This window comes from Ctenopharyngodon idella, chromosome 23 (assembly GCF_019924925.1).
Source record: "Ctenopharyngodon idella isolate HZGC_01 chromosome 23, HZGC01, whole genome shotgun sequence".
Lineage (NCBI taxonomy): Eukaryota > Metazoa > Chordata > Actinopteri > Cypriniformes > Xenocyprididae > Ctenopharyngodon > Ctenopharyngodon idella.
Window position 1 is genome coordinate 6,237,641 of NC_067242.1, and position 22,284 is coordinate 6,259,924.

The following is a 22,284-nucleotide window of genomic DNA, read 5'->3' on the forward strand; positions in this document are numbered from 1 at the left end:
GCACAGAAAACATGCAGAACTAGTCATTATATGCAACTACAGACAGTGCCTCGAAGACGTTAGACCAAACCAACATGCTGTTTTACACTAATTATTGACAGGACAGTCTGGGACGGTGTCAAATATGAAAATCTTGTGTTTATTGTTAGGTCTGAAACAGCCTCTGAAGAACTTCAAAGCATTTAGTACAGCCGTGTCGAAGTCATCAACAAATATTATACCAAGAGCAGAACTTTATCCTGTTAGCAAAGTGCCCTTCCTATGAACAAATTTTGGGTCTTCGGTGAGAGACTTCTTCAGCCCTAACAAACAAACAAAAACCTCTGCTCACGTTGGTACGTTTTTCCCAAAGACTGTCGCAAGACCTTACGCCACAGCCATTAATAGAACTTAGCTGGCCCATTTCCTCTGGTGTCTGCAATAAAAAACTGCCATGGCTCAGTATTTTCGTCAGTTATAGGACAAGGGGTCAAAAGATATTTGCAGATTATGAAATTTTAGTTAATTACTAAGGCAGGAGAGAGTCAAGGGGAAAAGGAAGCAGGAAAGAAAGCAGGGCACCTACCCGAATATCTTCTGGATCCAGACTGTGCTCACTCCAAGCAGATGTGATGCTGCTATTCAGGTATGACCCAGACCGCCCCATGTCCAATTCATCTTCATAGGCCTCTGTAGCAATGTCATCCCTTAGTTGTGTACCCGCAAATAAGAACTGTGGAAAAGACATGGACATTTAAAAGATTCTTTAAAATTTTAGCCAACAAATGATCAAAGAATGAAAGCTGATTGGTGGGTTTACCTTTGGCACAAGCAGCAACCCCAAAGTGACAGTCACTGTCAAGTGTGTATGAGCAAAGAATAGCATCAGCATCCAATCCGGGTGAAGCTCAGGGGCTAGAGTGAACCTGTGGGTGAATTTACAGAATAATGTAAATCATTTCACCTAAAATCTACTGTGTTTGGCAATAGTCTGAACAAAATAAAACCATTACAATGTCTATACAATACAATTTTGGGTATTTCCAAAAAGTCATTACTATGTTCCCCAGAGTTATATGGCACATAATAAGCACAAGACAAAGGGTCTTGTCAGGGTTAGGGTTACCAGGGTTAGGGTTAGGGTAACATAAGAAGAGAGTGAATAGGCAGAATCAATATTTATCTTTCTCTTTTGTCTGGTACGTGTGCATCATATAATTGGCTCTGCTCACATTCAGAAACGTTTATTCAGACAACCAACTTCTTCATTAATTGAACCTATTTAGAATGAATGCATACATAATTAAATAAACAAACTAATACAATCATTATTGAATCATGACTTTTCAATATATGGCATCACCACAGCCATCGTGGGTAATATGGTTAATATTACAACTTTGTCCAGCTTTGAAGCAGTATATAATGCAACATGTTTTGCCCACTCTTCTTCCCCATAGACCTTGGAAGTATTGTGGCTTTTTATCAGAATCCAGACTACACTCTTACTCTGATTTAAATAATTCTATGCAGAATCATTGCACTCATTATAAGAAGCCATTCAGTCATAACTTTTACCAAAAGGTAAAAATAATACTACAAACCTTGTTTATTTGGTAACACTTTATTTCACAGTGTCCTTGTTACATATGCTACATGTACTTACTATAGTAATAACAGTAAATTACGTATAATTACATGCAACTAATTCTAAACCAAACCCTTAGCCTAACCCTAGCCCTATAGTAAGTACATGTTGTTAATTAATATTACTCAGTATTTAAATGTATGATTTCACTATAACAAGGACACCTTAAAATAAAGTATAACCCTTTATTTTTAAAGTGTCCATGTTACAGTGTAACTATACATTTAAGTACTGAGTAATAATAATTAACTACATGTACTTACTATAGGGTTAGGAGGGTTTGTTTTAGGGTTAGTTGCATGTAATTATGTATAATTTATAGTTATTACTACAGTAATTACACATAACATGTGTAACAAGAACATTGTAAAATAAAGTGTTACCCAAACTTTTTGTATATGTGATATTAGGAACAGAAGATTGTAAAACACAATAACAAATCAAATATGCTCTGAACCTAGCAAGCTGAATTGCTTGATATTTACATGGCCACCTATACCTACAAAAACAGCATTTTTACTAAAATGAAAACACTAAGTGAGTGATTTAAGATTGTCTTCAAAAAAAAACTTTGCTGATGCTCACTCAAGCCACACAAATAGCACTCCTGATGTGAACTGTACAAGTAAACCTCCATTCACAATGAGAGTGTTTAAATCTGTTTCTATTAAGTGCCAGTGTGAATATCAAGAAATGGTCAAAAGTTAAATCTGACATTAGCATGTAGCTAAGCTACGCGTCAGTACTCTATATCCTATGATTCTCTTAGTTGAAATAACAGTGAGATGCATCTGTTTCGTACAATACTATTTCTACCTTTTTACTGAATAAAAAGATATTTATTGACAATATTTCCATCAGTTTTGTCTGCCATCTTTGGATGAAACATTTTCATATGAACTAGTCACAATGCACTGTGGGACTGTGTTATTCATAAAGGATACATATAATGCTGCCTTGAATTTTGGATCTGTGAATGCAAAATTGCATTTGCAAAGGACACAAGCCACATTTGTAACTGTGGTCACGCAATGACCATTATGGCACAACATGTCAGAGCATGTGCACTTCTAAGCCACAGCTCCAATATAGCAGGTTTATTTTTAGATTTGTGCTGTGTTTATCTGTATAGACGTTTTTTTTCTTCAGGTTTATCTGTGCTGGCCTGCTGGGAGACTGTCTTCACATGGGACTATGTTTGCAGTTAAGTTTGCAGCTCTGTTACTTCCAGATCTTTTAATCAGGTTGAAAATTGATGGTCCCTCTGAGATGCACTGCTACACTGAGTAGCATGGACATGTCCATACACATGAAGAAAATAAGAAAAAATTTTAAGAACAGTTTTCATCTTATCGTTGTTACATCACCTTCTAAGATTGCTGAGGTATACTAGATGTGTACACTGGCTGCCAAAATGCACTAATTATGGTTTATGATGAAAGGACATGGGTGCTGTTACACAAAAATACAGATACTTAACTAACACTATCCCATGGCTCTGTACTATGATTAATTACTGTAGAAACAGTGGAGAGAGCACCAAGCAATGCAGCACTTCTTAAAATCACATGTCCTGCCTTTGAAGTCAACCGCCTTTATCTTGAGTAAGAGTTCAAGCTATGTCCCTGCCTGAATGAATGCTTCATAACTGCTGAAGTTATTCACACACTCCACAGCCCTAAACTGATTCTTTAGAAGGCAAGGGAGGCAGAGTTTCCTCAAAAATTAATTCAAAATGAACACTGTTCAAACTGCCCACGTGGGGTGCCCACTGCCCGAATGCTAGAGAACGCTGACAGCATAATCAATAATATCAATAGTGAACTGACCTATCAGAATGGATATTTGGTTGCACTTTATTTCGATGGTCCACTTTAGACATTCTACTAACTACATGTAACTTTGCAACTACATGTCAACTAACTCTCATCAGAGTGTTAGTAGACTGTTAGGTTAGGGTTAGGGGTTAGTAGAATAAATTGACATGTAGTTGCAAAGTTACTATTAAGTTAATATTGAGCAGACAGTCTACTAATACTCTAATGAGAGTTAAAAAAATAATTTTCATGATTTGCTATCATAACATTTCTTTTGTCAAATCAACTTAGATAATTAATGTAGTTCAGATAACATAATATTTTGAGTTTCTGTTGATTAAACCAATTGTCTTCATTGTATTAACTCAAATTTTTAATTTCAATAAACTCAAAATTTTAAGGCAACCAGGTAACTTACTTTTTTAAGTTAAACCAACAATTCTTTTTTTACAGTGTAGGTGCAAAGTTACTTATAGTTAGTAGAATGTCTAAATTGAAGTGGACCATCAACATAAAGTGCTACCGGATATTCATATGATGTAATATCACTTGTTTCTTTCAAAAACATGCCTGAAAGGGCAAAAGACATAAGATATGAAAGATAAATAAATGAGACGTAACCTTTCAAATCAGTCAGCTTACTGTACCATTTTACAGCAATAATGCAACAGTGAAAAAAAGACTGGTGTTTAGCCAAATATCCAAACTAGTTCTGATTATTGAAGGATCTCAAAGTAAGTGAATGAATCCCTAAACTCTGAATGAATGATTTGCTGATGATTTGCTCATTCACTGAAACAGACTGATCTGTTTTTTTTTTTGTTTTTTTTTGTAAGATTAAATGATCCTCTTATAGTAGTTAACATCACATTATAAAGGAAGATTTTAACAGAATATCAACTTATATTTGGATCTGTTCCTCACACACAGCTGTTAAATGATTTGGAATATAGAGCACAAGTCATATGGACTGCTTTTTTTACGGTGCTCTTGCATTTTTGAACATAATTATGTGTCCGCAGTGTGTACACAACCACCCTACTGTGGTTAAAATCCATCCACTTCTTTTCTTTTCCCCATAAATCTGAAACAGTGTCTCAAAATGAGGCAACTGTGACGTCAGGCCCTGCCCACAACTGGCGACGGAAGCTGCCCTATTAGCTTTGTGCATGCAAAACCTCATTCCCCTGATCTCAGGTGGCACTCTCGCAAACTGATGCTAGAGACTGCGGTCTTTAGCCTCCTTGTTAGAGTGCCCGACTCCCATGCTGGCAGACCTGGGTTCGAGTCCCGCTTAGGGCGGGCGGTTTGAACAGGAGGGGTTACGTGAAAGAGAACTTAGCTTAATACTCATGCGATGCACCGTCTGACAGGAAGCTTTCTATGTGTGTGCTTGAGGTGTGTGAGCTCAGAAAACCATATATAGGAAGTTTAGACTGATATGTCTTTAAAATGCATGCAAAAAATAAACTTTCATGATGACGAAGAACTGCAATATTATGTGAGCGTGACTGCGATAGAGATGATAATCCAAAATAAACAGCATGTTTTGTTAGTTTTTGGCAGAGTATCAGAGGCACAAGCTGTGAAGTCACAGCACTATTCTGGATAGGGGGGTGGGGAGCGCAGCTCATTTGTATTTAAAGATACATGCATGAAAACAGCATGTTTTTGCTTCCATTCAAAAATGATCAGAAATTATCTGTGTGGTACACATTCTGAGGACACTTGAGACTTATATTACATCTTGTAAAAAGGGGCATAATAGGTCCCCTTTAATAATGATAAGACATTTATGATAGGAGGAAAATGAGAAAATCCTTGGTGGCAGTCACTCACCTTAAAATGTGGAATATGGCAGAGAGGATGAGCTCATTGTGCACTGCGATGGCCATGTAGCGTGGCTCATGAAACGCTGAGGGGACGGTCCTCACAGCAAAACATAGATACACACCCCACAGAAGGAACAGGAACTCAGCTGTTTGTGAGAGGTAGTAAAGAGTTAACACCCAACTGACTAGTGCCTAGGACACACCAGTTCCCAGATCAAACAGAGAATGATGTGGCTGTCAAAACCTTTCTGTTACAAACCAATATAGTGCCAGATAAAAAATACCAGAATGACAGAGAAAAAAGACATTCAATAAATGCAATAAAAGACATCTAGATTGCTTGTATTCTCTGGACACTGCTTGACAGACAATTGCAAATGAAGCTGTGGAAGGTAGTTCAAAGTTTTAAAGTTCCCCATCCACTATTGGCACACCCTATACAATGTCAGCCAGTCAGCTGGCCTGACATCAATAAACATGTGTTCCACCAGTGAAAATCTGTCATCATCAATGTAACGTTTACTGATCCAGGTGTTATATTGGGCACATTCCAGTTTGCCATACTTGAGGATAAGACATCAGCATAAACATTTGTGTTGAATTCGATTCGTCACAGCCTGGCTGATGCTTCCTGCGAGCTCCGCTATGTGTCTGCAATTAGTGCCAAGCCAGCCTTGATTCATCACTTCCTTGGCTTGCATTTCAAACATAATGACCTGCAATGGTCTACCACGGTGGCTATGTCTGGATTAGCATACTACCACATTACTCTTACAATTTAGGCAATGCCACTTAGATGCACTTCATTTGTCAGGACTCAATATCTTTCCTGTTAAGACTACAAGAACAGATTCTAGTTTTGTAAAAGTGGCTGCAGAAAAAGTAGAATATATCAAATTAGTTGTTTGAACAGCATTTATAGTGCTTCTTGCTATATTTGGAGCTTGGCAGCCCCAATAAACATTCATTTTTATTATATTTAAAAAGATCGGCATGAACATTCGACTAAACATCTCCTTTTTTTGTGTTCCATGGAAGAAAGAAAGTCATATGGGTTTAGAACAATATGAGGATGAATAAAAGATGCCGTAAGTTTCATTTTTGTGTAAACTGTTCCTTTAAATAGTGTCTTGAAGAGATTCTCTCTACTTTCTTTCTTTAAATAAGTATTCATTTTTGGGAACATTTCATCTAGACTCTGATTCTGTTTGATAATGTATTCAAGCTGGTGCTCATTAAAATGCCAAATAGTCATAAAGGATGCTCTTAGGTAACAGATTCACTCACCCACAGCAATCATGTAGTCCCAGCGGTCCAGCAGACACATGCTGAACTGTAGCCCATCAGTGGTAAAGCCCACACTGATGAGAGCGAGATGTCTGTTTGGATTCTGACAAACAGCGGCGGTCCAGGCTATTGCGAACCATAAAACAATCAGCAGGATGATGCACAGTAGACGTAACACTCTCCAGCTGGTCATGTAGGGGATCCGTTGGGCTGTACGTGACAGGAACACCTTGAGAACCCTGGAAAACGGCAACAAAAACCATTGTATCCAGGGCCTAAAATTAACACTCACAAAGCACCAAATGCGAGTAAAAATCAGCGTTGGTGAGTATATTAAAGGGTGTCAATCGCCCGTTGGCTGGGTAATATTTTTATGAATTCTAACAATGCGATGTTGTGAGAACATGAAGGTAAATAAATGTGAACGATGACAGGGACAGTTGACAGGCCAGCGCTACATCGTCACAAAATTTTAAGCCTTGGAAATTTAAATATTCAAGAGCAAGAAGATTCAAAAGAGAACTCAATTTGTTACTCGCACACTGTGTGGAAAGTTTTGTGTGCGCACATCCGAATAGCGTGCCCAGAAAGATGCATCTCAGACAGTGCACAAATGCTGAATTGAGCTCTCTTTCATGTCTTCATGTGCTTGAATGGGTAAACCCCCCCCCCCCCCCCAAAAAAAAAACAAACATAAAAAATGTCCGTCTCGACGAGTATCCTATTAAACATAGTCGATTATGTCTTAAGTGAATGTAAACAATAGACAAAGTCCACCAGTATCAGTGTATTGAATCTGTGAATTAGGTCTTAAAGTGACAGTAGCCTAATATTTCTGCAGCTGTCTGTGTTTTTAATGTTAACAATTGTTGACCTTTGTTAAAGTTTGCATTTGTAATGCATTTTACTTCCATAATGTGGTGTAATTTCGAGTGAACATGATATTCAACAGGATTGATTGAATAGGAAATGTGGGCTTTCCAGAGACTTGGAAAGTTCCTTTTTTTTTTTTTTTTTATAGTTTGCTAAAATGTTTTAAAATAACTGATGAATCATGCTTAAGGCCATGAATGTATATTAATGAACTAAAGGTAAATCTGAATTTTGTTAGACATAATAATAATATTTTTTCAAAAGTCAATTTCAAAGTCAAATCAAACAAACATATAAATTTGTCACCCTGATAAAGTGTCATCTACGCCCCGTAATGAGTGTCTAGTAAAATAAATGATCTAAGCAATGTGTTAATTTTCACCCCAGTGAAGCCATTCATTTCTGATGCCTTTAATAGGAATGCCATTAGATAATTTCCAACATATATCATACCATCAAGCCCACATTATCTTCTGTGCATGTTAAAGATCCTCCACATATCCTCCTCCATCTCTTTCTTCTGGAGGCCAGACCCTCAGAACCCACCAAACAGGCTGTCCACAGTTCATTTTCTGCATTTGTTGTCCAAACCATTCAATAAAATGTAATACACTGTGGCCATTTTGTCCTAAGTACCTCCTGTTATGTTTTCCCCCAATGACTTTAAGTACTTTACCCCTGATGAACTAGCCGTAGAACATGCAGCTCTGACACTTTATAGGACGCTTACTTTAATGGGAAATTAGGGATAATACAAACTTTAACTGTGCTTAAAAGGGTATCACAATTAAATCAGGAGAGGCTAATGCTGCAAGGTCATGCAGGAAATGAAGCCCACATAAAAGTAAGAAAAAGTGCATTAGAGGGCCGCTCTAGACATGCTGACCTTCTTTATAGCATCTTAAGTCTTTACTGTATTTTATCTGAACTTTTTATGAAATATAATAGGGATAACAAGGCTAAAGTATAATGTTTATTTAATGACTAAAATCAAGAGAACAAGCAATACATGCTTCTAGATTCCCTTGTGGAAAAGTACACTTTAGCACGCTTTGAAAAGGAGTAGTTATCACAAAAATAATACACTTTAAAGTGCCTCTATTATGCTTTTTCGAATATTACATTTCATGCAGTGTGTGATATAGCTGTTTGTGAATGTAAAACGTCTGTTTTAAAGTTTTAAAGATCAAAATGCATAACAAATAAAGTTATTGTCTCCTAAAAGAAAGAATTGATTCTGAACTGCCATCAGCAATTCCAGTCTCACTTCCTGTGACAAACCTATGTAACAATGTAACACATTTACATAATGCCAGCCTATGGTCTTTATTGGCTGCCTGTGAACAATGTCTACTTTGACCCGCCCTCAAACACTGTAGTTGTAACTGAGGCCTGAAAGAGTTTGGTTCATGTTGTCGACATATCCAGAAGACGGTGTTTTCTGAGCTGCGAATCCACTTTGTATAAGTGCTAAAAGAGCTGAAATTCAGATATGGCAATTAGCATTTCGTTCATCACAACAGACTGGGCCATCGGACCAATCAGAGCAGAGTAAGCTAGCGGAAAGGAGGGATTTAGAGAGACTGAATCTTCAAATGAACAGTTTTCAGGCTTTGAGAAATGAGGTGATGTGCAATGTATATTATGAGAAAAGTGTTTTTTGACCTTTGATATATGTAAACCTATTGTAGGAGACCTCCAAAACAAAATGAGAAACCTTTAAAATAGCATAATAAGGACACTTTAAAAGAATATACTTTAGTGTGAACTGAATGTAATGTTTTTAGACACTTGTTAATTACAATTAAAAAAAGTACTACAGTTTAAATTTATATTAAATGCACTTAACTGAACTTATTTATTTATTTATTTTACCCACATAAATGGGACTTTATATATCTTTACTGCACTGCTTAATGTACTGACAGGCATTTATGGTAAACTAAAATAAATTTTAATATCATGTCTATTGAAACTTGTATTTGTATTATTATGAAGTAATTTAGGATATTTAAATATATATTAACTTTAAATGTACTATAGAATAACACTACATTTTAAATTATAATCAAGTACTTTACCTGCTTATGTGCATTATCTGCAAGTAGTTTTTCTAAAATATACTTTTAATAATTGATGTACATTACAAAGGCACATTCAGTATAATTGAGGGCGCTTCTTTTTCACATGTCATGAAGGGTCAGAATATTTAAACTGCATAATAGTGTGTATTTAGAAAACTGTTGGGAGTCTAGTTAAAAATATATTTTTAAAAATATTGTTTTAATATGAACAAAATGTATAATTATTCCAAACAGGAACTAATTTAAAATGAACAATTTTGTTATACAACAGTGTGTCCAAAATTTTAAGTTGCTATCTATATTTTTTATTTTGGTTTAGCACTAGTTAAAACCCACGAGGAACAGATGAAATCTAGCAAACTGTTCAGTCTCTGTAGCCCAGCCTTTGACTCTTTCGCCCACTATCCAATCTGCTACCTGACACCCATCCACCTTATTGTTTTTTTCAGTGTTGATTCTGAAATGGCAAAGATCTCAGCAGGTTCCACCTCATCGGCCATATTAGGAAAGTGCAAGTTGTGACATTTAATAACATTGTGGTCTGTGAGTCATCCAGCATGTGTGTGTGAGTTATTGTGTGTATAGGTGTACGTGTATGGGTGTGTGTGTGTGTGTGTGGTTGTTTGTCTGGAGCAGCATATCTATCTCTCAGAGGCATCAATCTCAAAACTCTCACAGATTACAATGTGTCTTCCTCTGCTCACAGATTGTAAGTCATTCTCAATATCTTATTCTACCCATTCCTATGATTAAAATTTTCATCAATCAAGATAGTTCATTATTATTAAGAATGTGCCCAAAATAATAACAACACTGCAAGTACCTGTAGAGTTTGAGGGTGACCGTTCCATAGACCGTGGCAAACCCGAGCAGACGAACCCATCGCAGCAGGATACAGCGGAAAACACTCGGCTGGAAGTACAGAATCACCACCTGGAAAACAATAAGCAAGCACTTTATCTTAATAACTAAGTAGTGCGTATATATTTATTCAGATGAGAAGGAAATGTTTGGTACAAGATCCCTACTGTTTTGTCCTTGACTGATGGTTAAAGGATATCACAGTAAATTAAAGTTTAATATCTAAAAGGTGATGTGTGTAATTTTAGAATTGCTAGAAGCACAAAACGGAATTGCAAAAATAATAAATAATTTTAAACAGTTTTTCCAAATGTGCAAATGAGATTTAAGAGAGGCAAAGTGGACCCTTGTGAAAAAGAAGTACACTTTAGCATACTTTTAAATAGAGTACTAATTACGGAAATGTAACGTGCATGTTCTGTTTTGTTCTGTTTTATAATCATGCTGTTTTGTTTTCCCTCTTTGTCTGCTTGCCTGTGTTCCCTAGTTAGTTTCCCTGGTTATTAATTAGTTCCTGCACCTGTTCTGTTTTATACTTGATTACTCTTCTCATGTGTTTAAGCCATGTGTTTCCTTAGTTCCTTTGTCCAGCATCATCTTAATATTATATGGTTAAGTTATTCTTTTCTCCTGCACATTTACTTGTGAAGATTATTATTAAAGGACTGTCTATTTTGTACTCCTTGTCTTCATGCACTCATTATAGCCACATAATGGACTGTGATTGGATGAATTTTGTGTGTCATTTTTCTTTTTTTCCCCTCTCCCCCTACATGATGGACCTACCCGCTGTCCAACTACTCTGCCTGGAGCAGAAGGACCGTTCACTGGAGGACCATACAAGGGACTTTTTAGACCTGTCATGCCTAACTCACTACCCAGACCACTTGTGCTGCTTTTTTTAAGTTTTTTTTTTACCACACCAGCCTCAGCGTGTGGTTCAAGGCACTCCTTCCAGTGAACGGTCCCAGAGAGGATTTCACCGCATTTGTGGAGTGGGTGCTGGTTAACAATGAAGCGACGTTATCCCTTTGCCCATTGGAGGACATCACCAGCCCCACTCCAGATCCAGAGCCCAGCCAGCCACCTCCGACACACTACACGGAGTGGTCCCGCCCAGCTCCACTAAAGCTCCAAGTCTCCCGTCTCCCCGCTGGTTCCGCCTAGCTCTAAGTTTTCTGTGTCTCCCCTGGTTCTGCCCAGCTCAAAGTATCCTGTGTCTCCAGAGATCCCACCCAGCCTCCCTCTCCCATCTCCTCTTGCAAAGCCAGCCAGTCCATCGGCCCAACCTAGTTCCCGTCAGCTCCTCAGCTCCTCACTGGTGTACTAGCTCCTTACGGGTCCACTTTGTGTCTTCTAGTCACCAGCTCCGCCTAGTCAAGAGGATCCCCTGGCTCTGCCTCCAGCCGTCAAGTCCATCACTCCATCTCGGCTTGTTGAACTGTTGGCTCCACCTTGGTTCCTCCCTCCCTCTGCGCCACCTGGGACCATCATCCTTATGGCTCCACCGGGCTCCGTTCTACTGGCTCCGCCTTGGTCAGACGTCACTCTGCCTGCTCCATGGACTTGCTGGCCCTTCAGCTCCACATCGTCCCTCCACCCTTTTAGCTACGTCGGCTCCGCCTTGGTCTTTAGTCCCACCGGCTGGTCCTTTGGCACCCTGGCTTCACCTCAGACACTCGTTGCTGTGGCTCCACCTCGCTCTATAGTGCCATCAAAGTTGTGCGGGCTCATCGACTTATCAGCTCCACCTGGGTCTCCACCTCCATTGGCTTTGTCTCCGTCTGTCGTCCCCCTGGTATCATCACCTTGGCTCCACCCTTCCTCGACTCCGCCGTGGGGCTTCTCTTGCTCCTGGCTCCACCCTGGCTCCTCAATCATCATCACCGCCTTGGCCTCTTGCGCTGCAAGCGCCTCTCTGTTCTGGATTTTTGCCTGCTCTTACTTCCTCTTCCAGAGCCCCCACCCTCCCTCCTCAGTTGGACTGTTATGGCACATGGACGCGCCTTCCCAGAGGGGGGTGTACTGTAACGAGTATGTTCTGTTTTGTTCCATTTTATTTTTATGGTGTTTTCCTGTTTGTCTGCCTGCCTGTGTTCCCTGGTTAGTTTCCCTGGTTATTAATTAGTTACTGCACCTGTTTTGTTTTACGCTTTATTATGCTCCTTATGTATTTAAGATGTGTCACATCTCACTGATTTTCAGCATCTTGCATCATGTGTGCCACATTTTTAAGATGCTGTAAAACTTTTGAGACCACTGCATTATGTTCCATTCTGTTATGCTTCGTCAATTTTTATTGCAACATTTTTTTCAATAAAATTATTTTATTCATTTCTTTTTAATTGATTACACTAAAATAACATGTGGAATATACACACCCTAATTTTAACACTCAAATAAATAAATAAAATAATACACAACATATTTACTGTTTAACTTGTACAAGGAACCAATAGACTACTAACATCCTGTCAACAGCTTATTTTTTTTCTGGAGACACATGAAAGTGCATAAATCAGAAATTCACTTTTCATTTCTCTGCTCATCACTCTATCCAGACTTGCATCAAGCCTTCAACCTATTACAAAATACAAATAATCTCTTTGATGTGACTGTGATGTGCGCTTCCATTGATCTATCCATCCATCATCCTTATCTGTCACCGTTCTCCAAACAAACCCGTCAGATGCCAAGGAATCTAACAGAGAATTCCAGCACATCACAGCAGTTCCGCTGCATCCACAGAGAGAAAGAGAGAGAGACACTAAAGGTGAACTGTAATTGAAGCAGAATTTCACAGCTGTGCCGCCTCCCTCTGTCCCCCGCGCGCTGGCCTCCGCTCAATCTCTCTATGTGCAAACAGCCATGCGACGCTCTGTGTGTAATCTATTAACAACAGTCTGCTCACTTCTCAGGAAGTTCTATTATTAAATTGATTATGGAAAAATGAGTGGATGAATTGTTTCAGCACAGACTCTTCTGTCATAATTAAGTTGAGAAAAACTAATGATAGACACTGAGATACATCCGTATAGGGGGCTCATGCAGACCCCCACAGCTCCCTCACACATGAGACGACACTAATCTTAAAGGCTGGAATGAGCGAATTGTGAAGTTACATATCATCAAATAATTATTCTGGTATTTAAAGTCAACATGAGAAGCTTTTCGGCATTTTCAACACGTTTAGTGTTGTACAATGTGACATATTTTGAAGTAAAACAGGATATTCAGTAAGAAAAAAGGTGGGACTTTATTTTATCCTTTGGGAATTGTAAAAATATAATCTAAACGGTCTTTTCACCAAAACATACAATAAACTCAACAGTCAAAATAGAAATGACGATATTTTTGTGATTTGTAAAGACATGTACATGGTTTATAGAAGACAAATTTGTAATGTCAGGTGCATATAAACTTATTTTGTAACAGAAAACAAAACTCATTTTGCATATCATCGGATCCTCAAACAGCTTATACACAGACTTTGAGTGGTTTGTCAGTTTGAATTGTTCAGTTGCAGTCATTCAACTGCCCTTTTGTAGACAATTATTTTTTTTTTTTAAATAGACAATATAATACATAAAACCACAAGAAGACCTTTTATCAGCCTTCAAAGAAATGGCAGTATTTTTTAAAGCAGAATCTCAAATTGTGTAATTGTAGCTGCAAGTATTTTTATTGCAATTACACACATCACCAGCAGATGTCCTCTGTGTTTTGAGTGCTTTGATACAGTGAATCATTTTGTGAAGGAAATGGTTGAAGTGATTCAAAGTTGGTTTCCTGGGGGGTATTTCAGAAAGCAAGGTTAACTTACCGTCACATATACCCTGAACTCTTGGTTGTTTAAAGGGATAGTTCACCCAAAAATGAAAATTCTGTCATCATTTACTCACCCTCAAGTAGTTCCAAACCTTTATGAATTTATTTGTTCTGCTGAACACAAACAAAGATATTTGGAAGAATGTCAGTAACCAAACAGATCTTGCACCCCCTTGCATAACCTGTTTTCTGGAATACCCCCCGTTTCAGAAAGCTTTGTTTATATCACAATAGAAGCTCCTTATCAATAGTCAGTACTATTTTATGGCTTCTTTTTCTTTTATTTAATGTCATTACCAGTTGCACCAAATGTAACAATCATATCAATTGTTTCCCAAAAGCATCGTAAGCCTAAGTAGATTGTAGAAATTATTAGCACTAATGGTCTGTGCAATCTTCTTGGGCTTATAATGCTTGGGAATTAGTTCCAGTACAACAATGTAACTCTCTGCTTAATCACCATAGTACAATGCATCGTTAGAGAAATTAACTAGCTAGTCACGACAAAAACCATAGTAACATGGTCACATCTGTGTCGTTTGAGCCATGTTGGTTCAACAATATAGAACTGTCATTAATGACATCAAGTCAAGTAATATCTTCTGCCAATTAATCTATTCATCTATGCAAGATCCCAATTAATGTCAGATCATTATAGTTCATTTACTGTAAATGAACAACAAAGTATTTTTTAAAATCATGTTAATATGCAGTATATAATGCTTATTGTGGCCAAGAGCATGATCTATTTAAGTCTGCATGTCATACAAGAAACTTCTAACCACAGGTCAAGAGCTGTAGTTGTGACCACACAAGTTTGCGATACTGTTTGCAAATGTTCTTTGAAGCTTAAAGGGTTAGTTCACCCAAAAATGAAAATTCTGTCATTAATTACTCACCCTTATGTCGTTCCAAACCCGTGAGACCTTTGTTCATCTTCGAAACAAAAATTGAGATATTTTTGATGAAATCCGAGAGCTCTCTGACTCCTCCATAGACAGCAACTTAATTACCACTTTCAAGGCTTGTAAAGACTAGGGGTGCAACGGTTCAGATTACTCACGGTTCAGTTTGTATCATGGTTTTAGGCTCACGGTTTCGGTACGGTTCGATATATGCTATCTTCAGGGAAAAAAGTACTACTGTCAAATAAAAATAAAGAAAATAAGAACAAATAATCAAACAGCACAAATAAATACAGTAAATCAAAGATATAAATAAATAAAGCTTTTCAGGTTTTTCATGTATCCAGTTTTCAGATACAAAAATTGAATAAAGTAGCTAATAAAATGTAAAACAACATTGCATGTAATCTTCACTGTATAAATTAAATAAAGATTAATCATTATTAATTAGTAAGTTACTATTCAGTCATGAGCAATGAGTGATTGCCTTGTCTTTTGTTGTTTGATTAACATCACTTTTAGACAGCAGGAATGCAAGTGCTGCTGTTTCTTTAAGACATAATACACGGATCAGTACACTGATACTGAACACGCGTTCTTTCTCAAGTGTATAAGTTCACTTAACACATAACCTACTATGCTTGCTAGGATACTCGCCAAGACGGGCATGTTGACATAATTTTGTGTGAATTTGTCCGTTCAAGCACAAGACTTGAAAGAGACCTCAATATTTGCACGCTGAACGCACACTTTGGATGAGTGCACAAATCTTCTCACAGCGCACGCGTAAGTTCTCTTTCGCGACTTGCACTTGAATGTTTAAATTGGCAAGGCTTAAATGAGTTTAGTGTAAACGCAGATAGCAACGTGTGCAGTTCAGGTCTCACCTGCGCTCGCACGCTATCAACACACCGTATAGAGCATGCGGCACTCGCATTGAGCAAAGTTAAGGGGAAGCCAGAATGCGTATCCATCGACAGAAACATACATTAGCCTAACTCTGTCTGTCTGTTTTATTTATTTTCTACAAATCATATTATAGATGCGTATGCGTTGTCAGATATGAGATGAACCGTGGTGCAAGTGCGTGCCGAACCGAGTGTGCAGAACGGTACGGTTCGTTTTTTTACCGAGAACCATTTCACCCCTAGTAAAGACATCGTTAAAATAGTCCACGTGACTACAGTGGTTCAAACTTAATTTTATGAAGTGAAGAGAATACTTTTTGTGCGCAAAAACAAAACAAAAATAACTACTTTATTCAACAATTTCTTCTCTTTCCTGTCAGTCTCCTATGCTGTTGATGTAGTAAGCACAGTGCAGCTCTTCCGTGTTTACAGTACGTCAAAATGCTGACTCAGTATTGGCTGACGCTGTTCACGTGAGCAGCACGACGCATGTGTGTGATGCTGACGCAGGAGCCGGCCAATACTGAGTTGGCGTTCTGACATAGAACCTGGAAGCGCTGCACTGCATCTACAATGTAAACAGCGTAGGAGAATGACAGGAAAGGGAAGAAACTGTTAAATAAAGTAGTTATTTTTGTTTTGTTTTTGTGCACAAAAAGTATTCTCATCGCTTCATAAAATTAAGGTTAAACCACTGTAGTCACATCGACTATTTTAATGTCTTTACTACCTTTCTGGGCCTTGAAAGTGGTAATTAAATTGCTGTCTATGGAAGAGTCAGAGAGCTCTCAGATTTCATCAAATATATCTTAATTTGTGTTCTGAAGATGAACGAAGGTCTTACGGGTGTGGAACGACATAAGGGTGAGTAATTAATGACAGAATTTTCATTTTTGGGTGAACTAACCCTTTAAGGTTTCGGCAAACACCAAATCGTTGAACTATGTTAGTAACAACAGAACTTGCAACCATAGTTTGCTAATGATGCTTTCGGGAAACACAGCCCAGGTATGGTACACCAAAATGGTGTAGTTATGGCAATCTACCAGCAGGGGCTAACTGCTAATGCTAACCAGTCAAAATCTTACCAAAACTGTGCACTTGATGTTGTACATTACTTGTGATCTATTGCCATTACTGTGCGTCACCAAAGTGTGCACTTGGAGAAGGACTGTAAGGGCTTAGCGTGACATTTAAGACAAGGCCAAACATATAAAAAAGGGGTATTTCTTAAAGGCACAGTAGCAAAAAGGGTCAGAGAGAAGGTAAAAATGGATGTGAAAAGCTAAACTCAGATAATTGTAATGACCCCTTTAAATGCACTTTTACCGTCCAGTGGGGCGGGAATGTGTTGTGTTTTTAAAGATGAAGTGTGTGTGTGTGTAATAGCTGTCTCAGGTCCAGTGACTGAAGTAGTGTGTGTGTGTGTGTGTTGTGCTTGTCAGGGGAGCATCCAGTCGGCCAGCGCTTAATTAGAACTGGGAGTACCACACGCCTCTCAACAGTTTTAACCAGTCACTGACAAACCATGCAAAACTAACACTCTACACATACTCATAAATATCCGATGCAGAGTAAACAGCAGTACTCTCATGGATTACTTCATTGTCAGCGTAATATTCATCTCAACTAAAGTGACATCACTGTTGAAAGATATGAAACCTGTACTCTAAGTGTACTACAGGAGTGACTAGAACTGCAGTGTTTCAAAGGCCTTTAATGTGTCAGAACGCAATTCATTACGCAACACAAGTATGCACTGCATCTCAACGTTATTGCAAAGAGAAGCAAGACCGAGCATTAACTGTCATCTTCTACATTCAGTTTCCCTTTTCAGGTCAACTAATGTGAAGCAGCAGTTTGAAGAGAATCTTGCTGAGCAAGTGAAAGTTAGTTAAACTGTCAACGGGTATAATAACCTGAATAACACAGTCGATGTACTGACACAATGATTTGAAGGTAACTCTGTTGCCCCTTTCAGCACTGAATTTATTATCTGCCAGACCAATGAAAGGAAGAACATTAAATCTGTACAACAGGACCACGCGCTTGCAGCACACAGCTGCATTTGTGTACTTAAAGTATATTTAAGTATAGAATTCTTGCATAGTTCATATTTTGTACTGCATACTTGAAAATTGAATGTGAAACAATAAACATTTCAAACAGTGGTATACAGCAATGTTGTCAAATAACAGTCCAGCATTGTCTCCAAATGTGCATTCTGTCAAAGCGTGTACTACAATTAAGAACTTTTCTGTCATTAATAGCATATTTGATAAAATATGCATGATTGTAGCATGAATACAAACCAGATATACTACAATACATATGCCATGTTGGCACTGTCAAGTAGCAACATTTCTGATGTTGCATCTTGCATTTCTACGACACTTTCAGAATGAAATGTCCAATTAGTGGAGCTAATGGCATATTCAATTTTATCCAAAACAGTTGAATGGTGACGCTTTCCCCGCCATTGACGGGATTTTCTGGCATTTATGTCACCTTTCCCCACCATTGACAAGTTTTTCTGGCAATCCATGTTTTCACCGTTATAAAGTAGGGGCCGCTATTACGCATCTTCTAAAATAGTACAGAATCTTAAGACCCAAAAACAAGCGAAGAAGAAGTAGAAACAAGTGATAGAAGATTGCTTACACACATGTAAGCTAACGCAATCATCAAACATTTAACAGCATATAAATCAAAACTGCCTAACGTCACTGAATGACATATCAAACCCATGAAGAGTGAACGTGATGTGACATGTAGCCAAGTATGGTGTTCCATACTCAGAATTTGTGCTCTGCATTTCACCCACACACACCTGGACCAGTTGGCAGCCATTTTTGCTGTGGCACCCAGGGAGCGACTGGGGGTTAGGTGCCTTGCTCAAGGGCACATCAGTTGTGGATAATGAGAGTGGAAGAGAGCGCTGTTCATTCACTTCTCCCACCTAAATTTCCTGCCAGTACTGAGACTTGAACCCGCGACCTTCAGGTTACAAGTCAGACTCTCAAACCATTAGGCCATAACTGCAAGAAGTATAGCACTGTGCAAGCTTTGGGGGCATGGATGGACTCAATCTTTGTTTTGATCATTGTTCTAAATCCGATCCAGACATAGTCTTTGGCAAAATGCGATTTTCTCAGCTTTGTGTTCAAAATGTTGCTTTTTAAAAGAAACGTACCCACAATCAAGTGATGATAAAAAAAGAATGCATGAAGCTAGAATAAGGCTCTGGGGGCCATAAAATTTTTGTGAAAATGATCAAAAATGCTGGCATTGGCTGGCATTGGCAGGGAAAGAGTTAACCTGGCAATGTTTTATTACTGTGGTTGTCGTATGTATCGTGGCAGTTTGGAAATAAAAAATGTCCAGTGAGTGGCTCTAAAGGTCTTTGCACACTGAGTCCGAAATTCACGTCCGAAATTCTCGCACGTTAAAAAATAAATACGACCTCACGTTATGTGAATTACGTTTACACAATGCCTCCGAAATGCGTCCGTCATAAAAAAAATGGATTAGGTTCTATTTTCTGAAGTTTTTGCATCCGTGGCATGCATTTTGAGAGATGTTTTGACAATTCAGAGCCACCGTACAAGCGAATTCCAAAATCCCGAATGCCATCTGACAAGTTGATCTACGTCGTCTACAGCACAAAAGGGTTGCACAGTGTACCGGTACTATGGTAGTATTGCGATACTTGTATTACTGAGTTAAAAATACTGAGTTGTGCCATTGTATTTTATAAACGGCAGTATCGTTAGTACGGTAGTACCGTAAGAAATGTTGTATGTGCAGCAGGTACACTTCAACTGAACACGCATGCCTGCAACATTACAAGAGACAGCTGCCCAATGCTTCAGTTAATTTTGCAAAGAGATAAAGTTGCACTTGCACGTTGTTCGCGCTGCATTTTATCAGGAGAAAGGGTCTGAAATTATTTTAAAAAATAGCAGCTCAAGCATCACTTTATCAACATCATAATATCTTTATATAAGAATGTATTCCTGAGTTTTTTCCGTTGCTCATTTGACCACTTCTGGAAAAGGTGTAATAGTTTGTTTCAGGGGCGTTTCCTCTGAGGAGGCAAGGGAGGCAGTGCCTCCTCAAAAAAACTGGATGAGAAAATAATCGATATTACAAAAATAAAACAATGCAAATGTTACAAAATCTGACAAGTATAAAAGTCACTTGTTTTTGTAAAGAAACACTGTCAAACAGCGACACCCGCAGGTAAAGTTACAGCGGGGAGTCCACGTCTCCGTGCCTCCCTTCAGCTCATAGAAACAAAGCAGAGCCTCTATAGCGTGCGGTGGGTTTAGTGGGGGGTAATTCAGAATAAATGGGGGAAAGTCACGTGAGAGGAGGCAATGCCTCAATTGCGCTATGATCGGTTATGATTGGACATGATTGGTTCGTGCGATATATCCCGCCTCTTGTTTTCCTCTGCGTTCTCGTCGAATCGGTCTGAATGAAGACAGTGATAGCATTAATGGGAAGACTAATTAAAAAGTAAGTAAACAACTGTCACTTACATATTACCGCTTTGTCATGTCAAAATCAAACTCGAAATGGCCTGAAAACATGATGACTCGGGGGTTTTTAGTGAGCAATCAGCGTGGTGAAATTATAGGTACATCTTTGTGTCTGTGACTGAGTGACAAGTGTGTACAAGCTTGATGACTGCTTAAAATAAATGGACTATTAAAAATAAAAGCTTAATATTAGTTTATAAAAAATATATGTTGTTTAAATCGTTACTGCCTTTAGTTATTATTTTGGAATAAATGGAAAATTTAGTAAAAACACTAACTTGATGAAATTTATACTTGGTTTTAATAAATAGAACATTACATAGTGTAAAAATAACAAAATAGAATTGTATTTGGTTTCTCTTTTTATGTAATGTTAACTTAAAATTGTGTAACAGGGACATAAATGAGGACTTTGCCTCCTCATTTTAAAACACCACCGCACACCACTGGTTTGTTTCTAGAAACATCTTTGAGAAGACGATTCAGACAAATGCAGTTCCATTCTTCAATATAGCGGCTTTGCACTCGGTTCTTATCAATCATATTGATCGTGATTTTAACATTATAAATGTATTAAATGTTTTAATATACTTACTGCTCTCCAGTTAGGGTTGGAAATTTCAAGATATGCCGGCAAAAATGCTCCTGATAGTTCGTGACATGAGCAAGAGCGCTGTTTTTGTTTAGTTTCTAAATGAATCTGTTTTTGAACAAACTGGGCGAGTCACTGACTCACTAAGCCATTCATAAAAAAACAGTAATTTGGTTCGTTCCTGAATGAATCAGCCGTTTTGAACGAATCGGTTGAAGGAGTTAGTGACTTAATCATTAACACTTGCTGCCACCTACTGGCGACTTTAGTCTAAAAGTAGGCCTATTCTATCATTTTTTTCCCCAACATTTTTATTTCTATATTCAGATTTTTATATTTAAAACAATCTCATAACATTATTTATGCAATTGTAATTGAAGTGCAAATGCATAAATGCTACATCTTAATGTCACTTCATGCAGCTTCTGTGTTACAGTACGTGCTAAGATGAATTTTGTTTACAATGATTCATTTGATTGGTAATAAAAGCCTGTTATTCATTCTAATTAATGAAGTATTCAGAGAAAAATCTGGTCTGTTTTTATGTATTTATGAAAGATTGGTTCATTTTGTATACTGCATGGTATCGTGATACTTCAGCTGGTATAGTATCGCAAGACATTTTTATGGTATCGTAAGACATTTTTATGGTATCGTGACAACCCTAGCACTGTATGACAAACAAAGTGCGGAATACAAAGAGACAGAATAAACTGAGCCACTGACATCCTGAAGTAAATACTGAAACGCTCGGGATAATCACGCAGCTCCTTGATGAGGTGGAACTCTCCTTCCTCTCTACACAATTTCGGGATTGGATGGACCCAATATTTCCTCTTTCTTTTTCTCTTTTTAAGAAGAGAGAGGACAACTAAATCATGCTCACTGCTTGGAGACTCCATTTTGTATTGTTTTTGTGAATTTTTTCGCAACGGATTCATTAATACACATGTTGGACTTGAAGCGATGCTGCACAAACCGATCAGTGTATGACATCAAAGTAATGCTAAGGCAGTTCAAAAGCATACGGAGATGTCATACAGCGATCGGTCTGTGTAGTGCCGCTTCAAGTACAAACAAGTCTAATGATTCAATGGAACATTCATAAAGAGAACCATTTACTTCA

At 38.1% G+C, this 22,284-nt stretch overlaps 2 protein-coding genes across 2 annotated transcripts in view; one reads left to right on the forward strand and one right to left on the reverse strand.

Annotated features, from left to right (window-relative positions):
• Nucleotides 1–22,284, forward strand: part of LOC127505693 (protein adenylyltransferase SelO-like) — a 557,335-nt gene that overhangs the window by 315,374 nt on the left and 219,677 nt on the right. The gene's annotated exons all lie outside the window — the stretch shown is intronic.
• LOC127505685 (probable G-protein coupled receptor 158) overlaps nt 1–22,284 on the reverse strand; it is a 71,562-nt gene that overhangs the window by 5,655 nt on the left and 43,623 nt on the right. Inside the window, exons 3-8 of the mRNA XM_051881378.1 lie at nt 10,344–10,453; nt 6,564–6,802; nt 5,284–5,422; nt 800–905; nt 566–712; nt 332–415 (exon numbers count right to left, since the gene is read on the reverse strand). Coding sequence (XP_051737338.1) covers nt 332–415; nt 566–712; nt 800–905; nt 5,284–5,422; nt 6,564–6,802; nt 10,344–10,453 — 825 coding nt within the window. The remainder of the gene's footprint in view (nt 1–331; nt 416–565; nt 713–799; nt 906–5,283; nt 5,423–6,563; nt 6,803–10,343; nt 10,454–22,284) is intronic.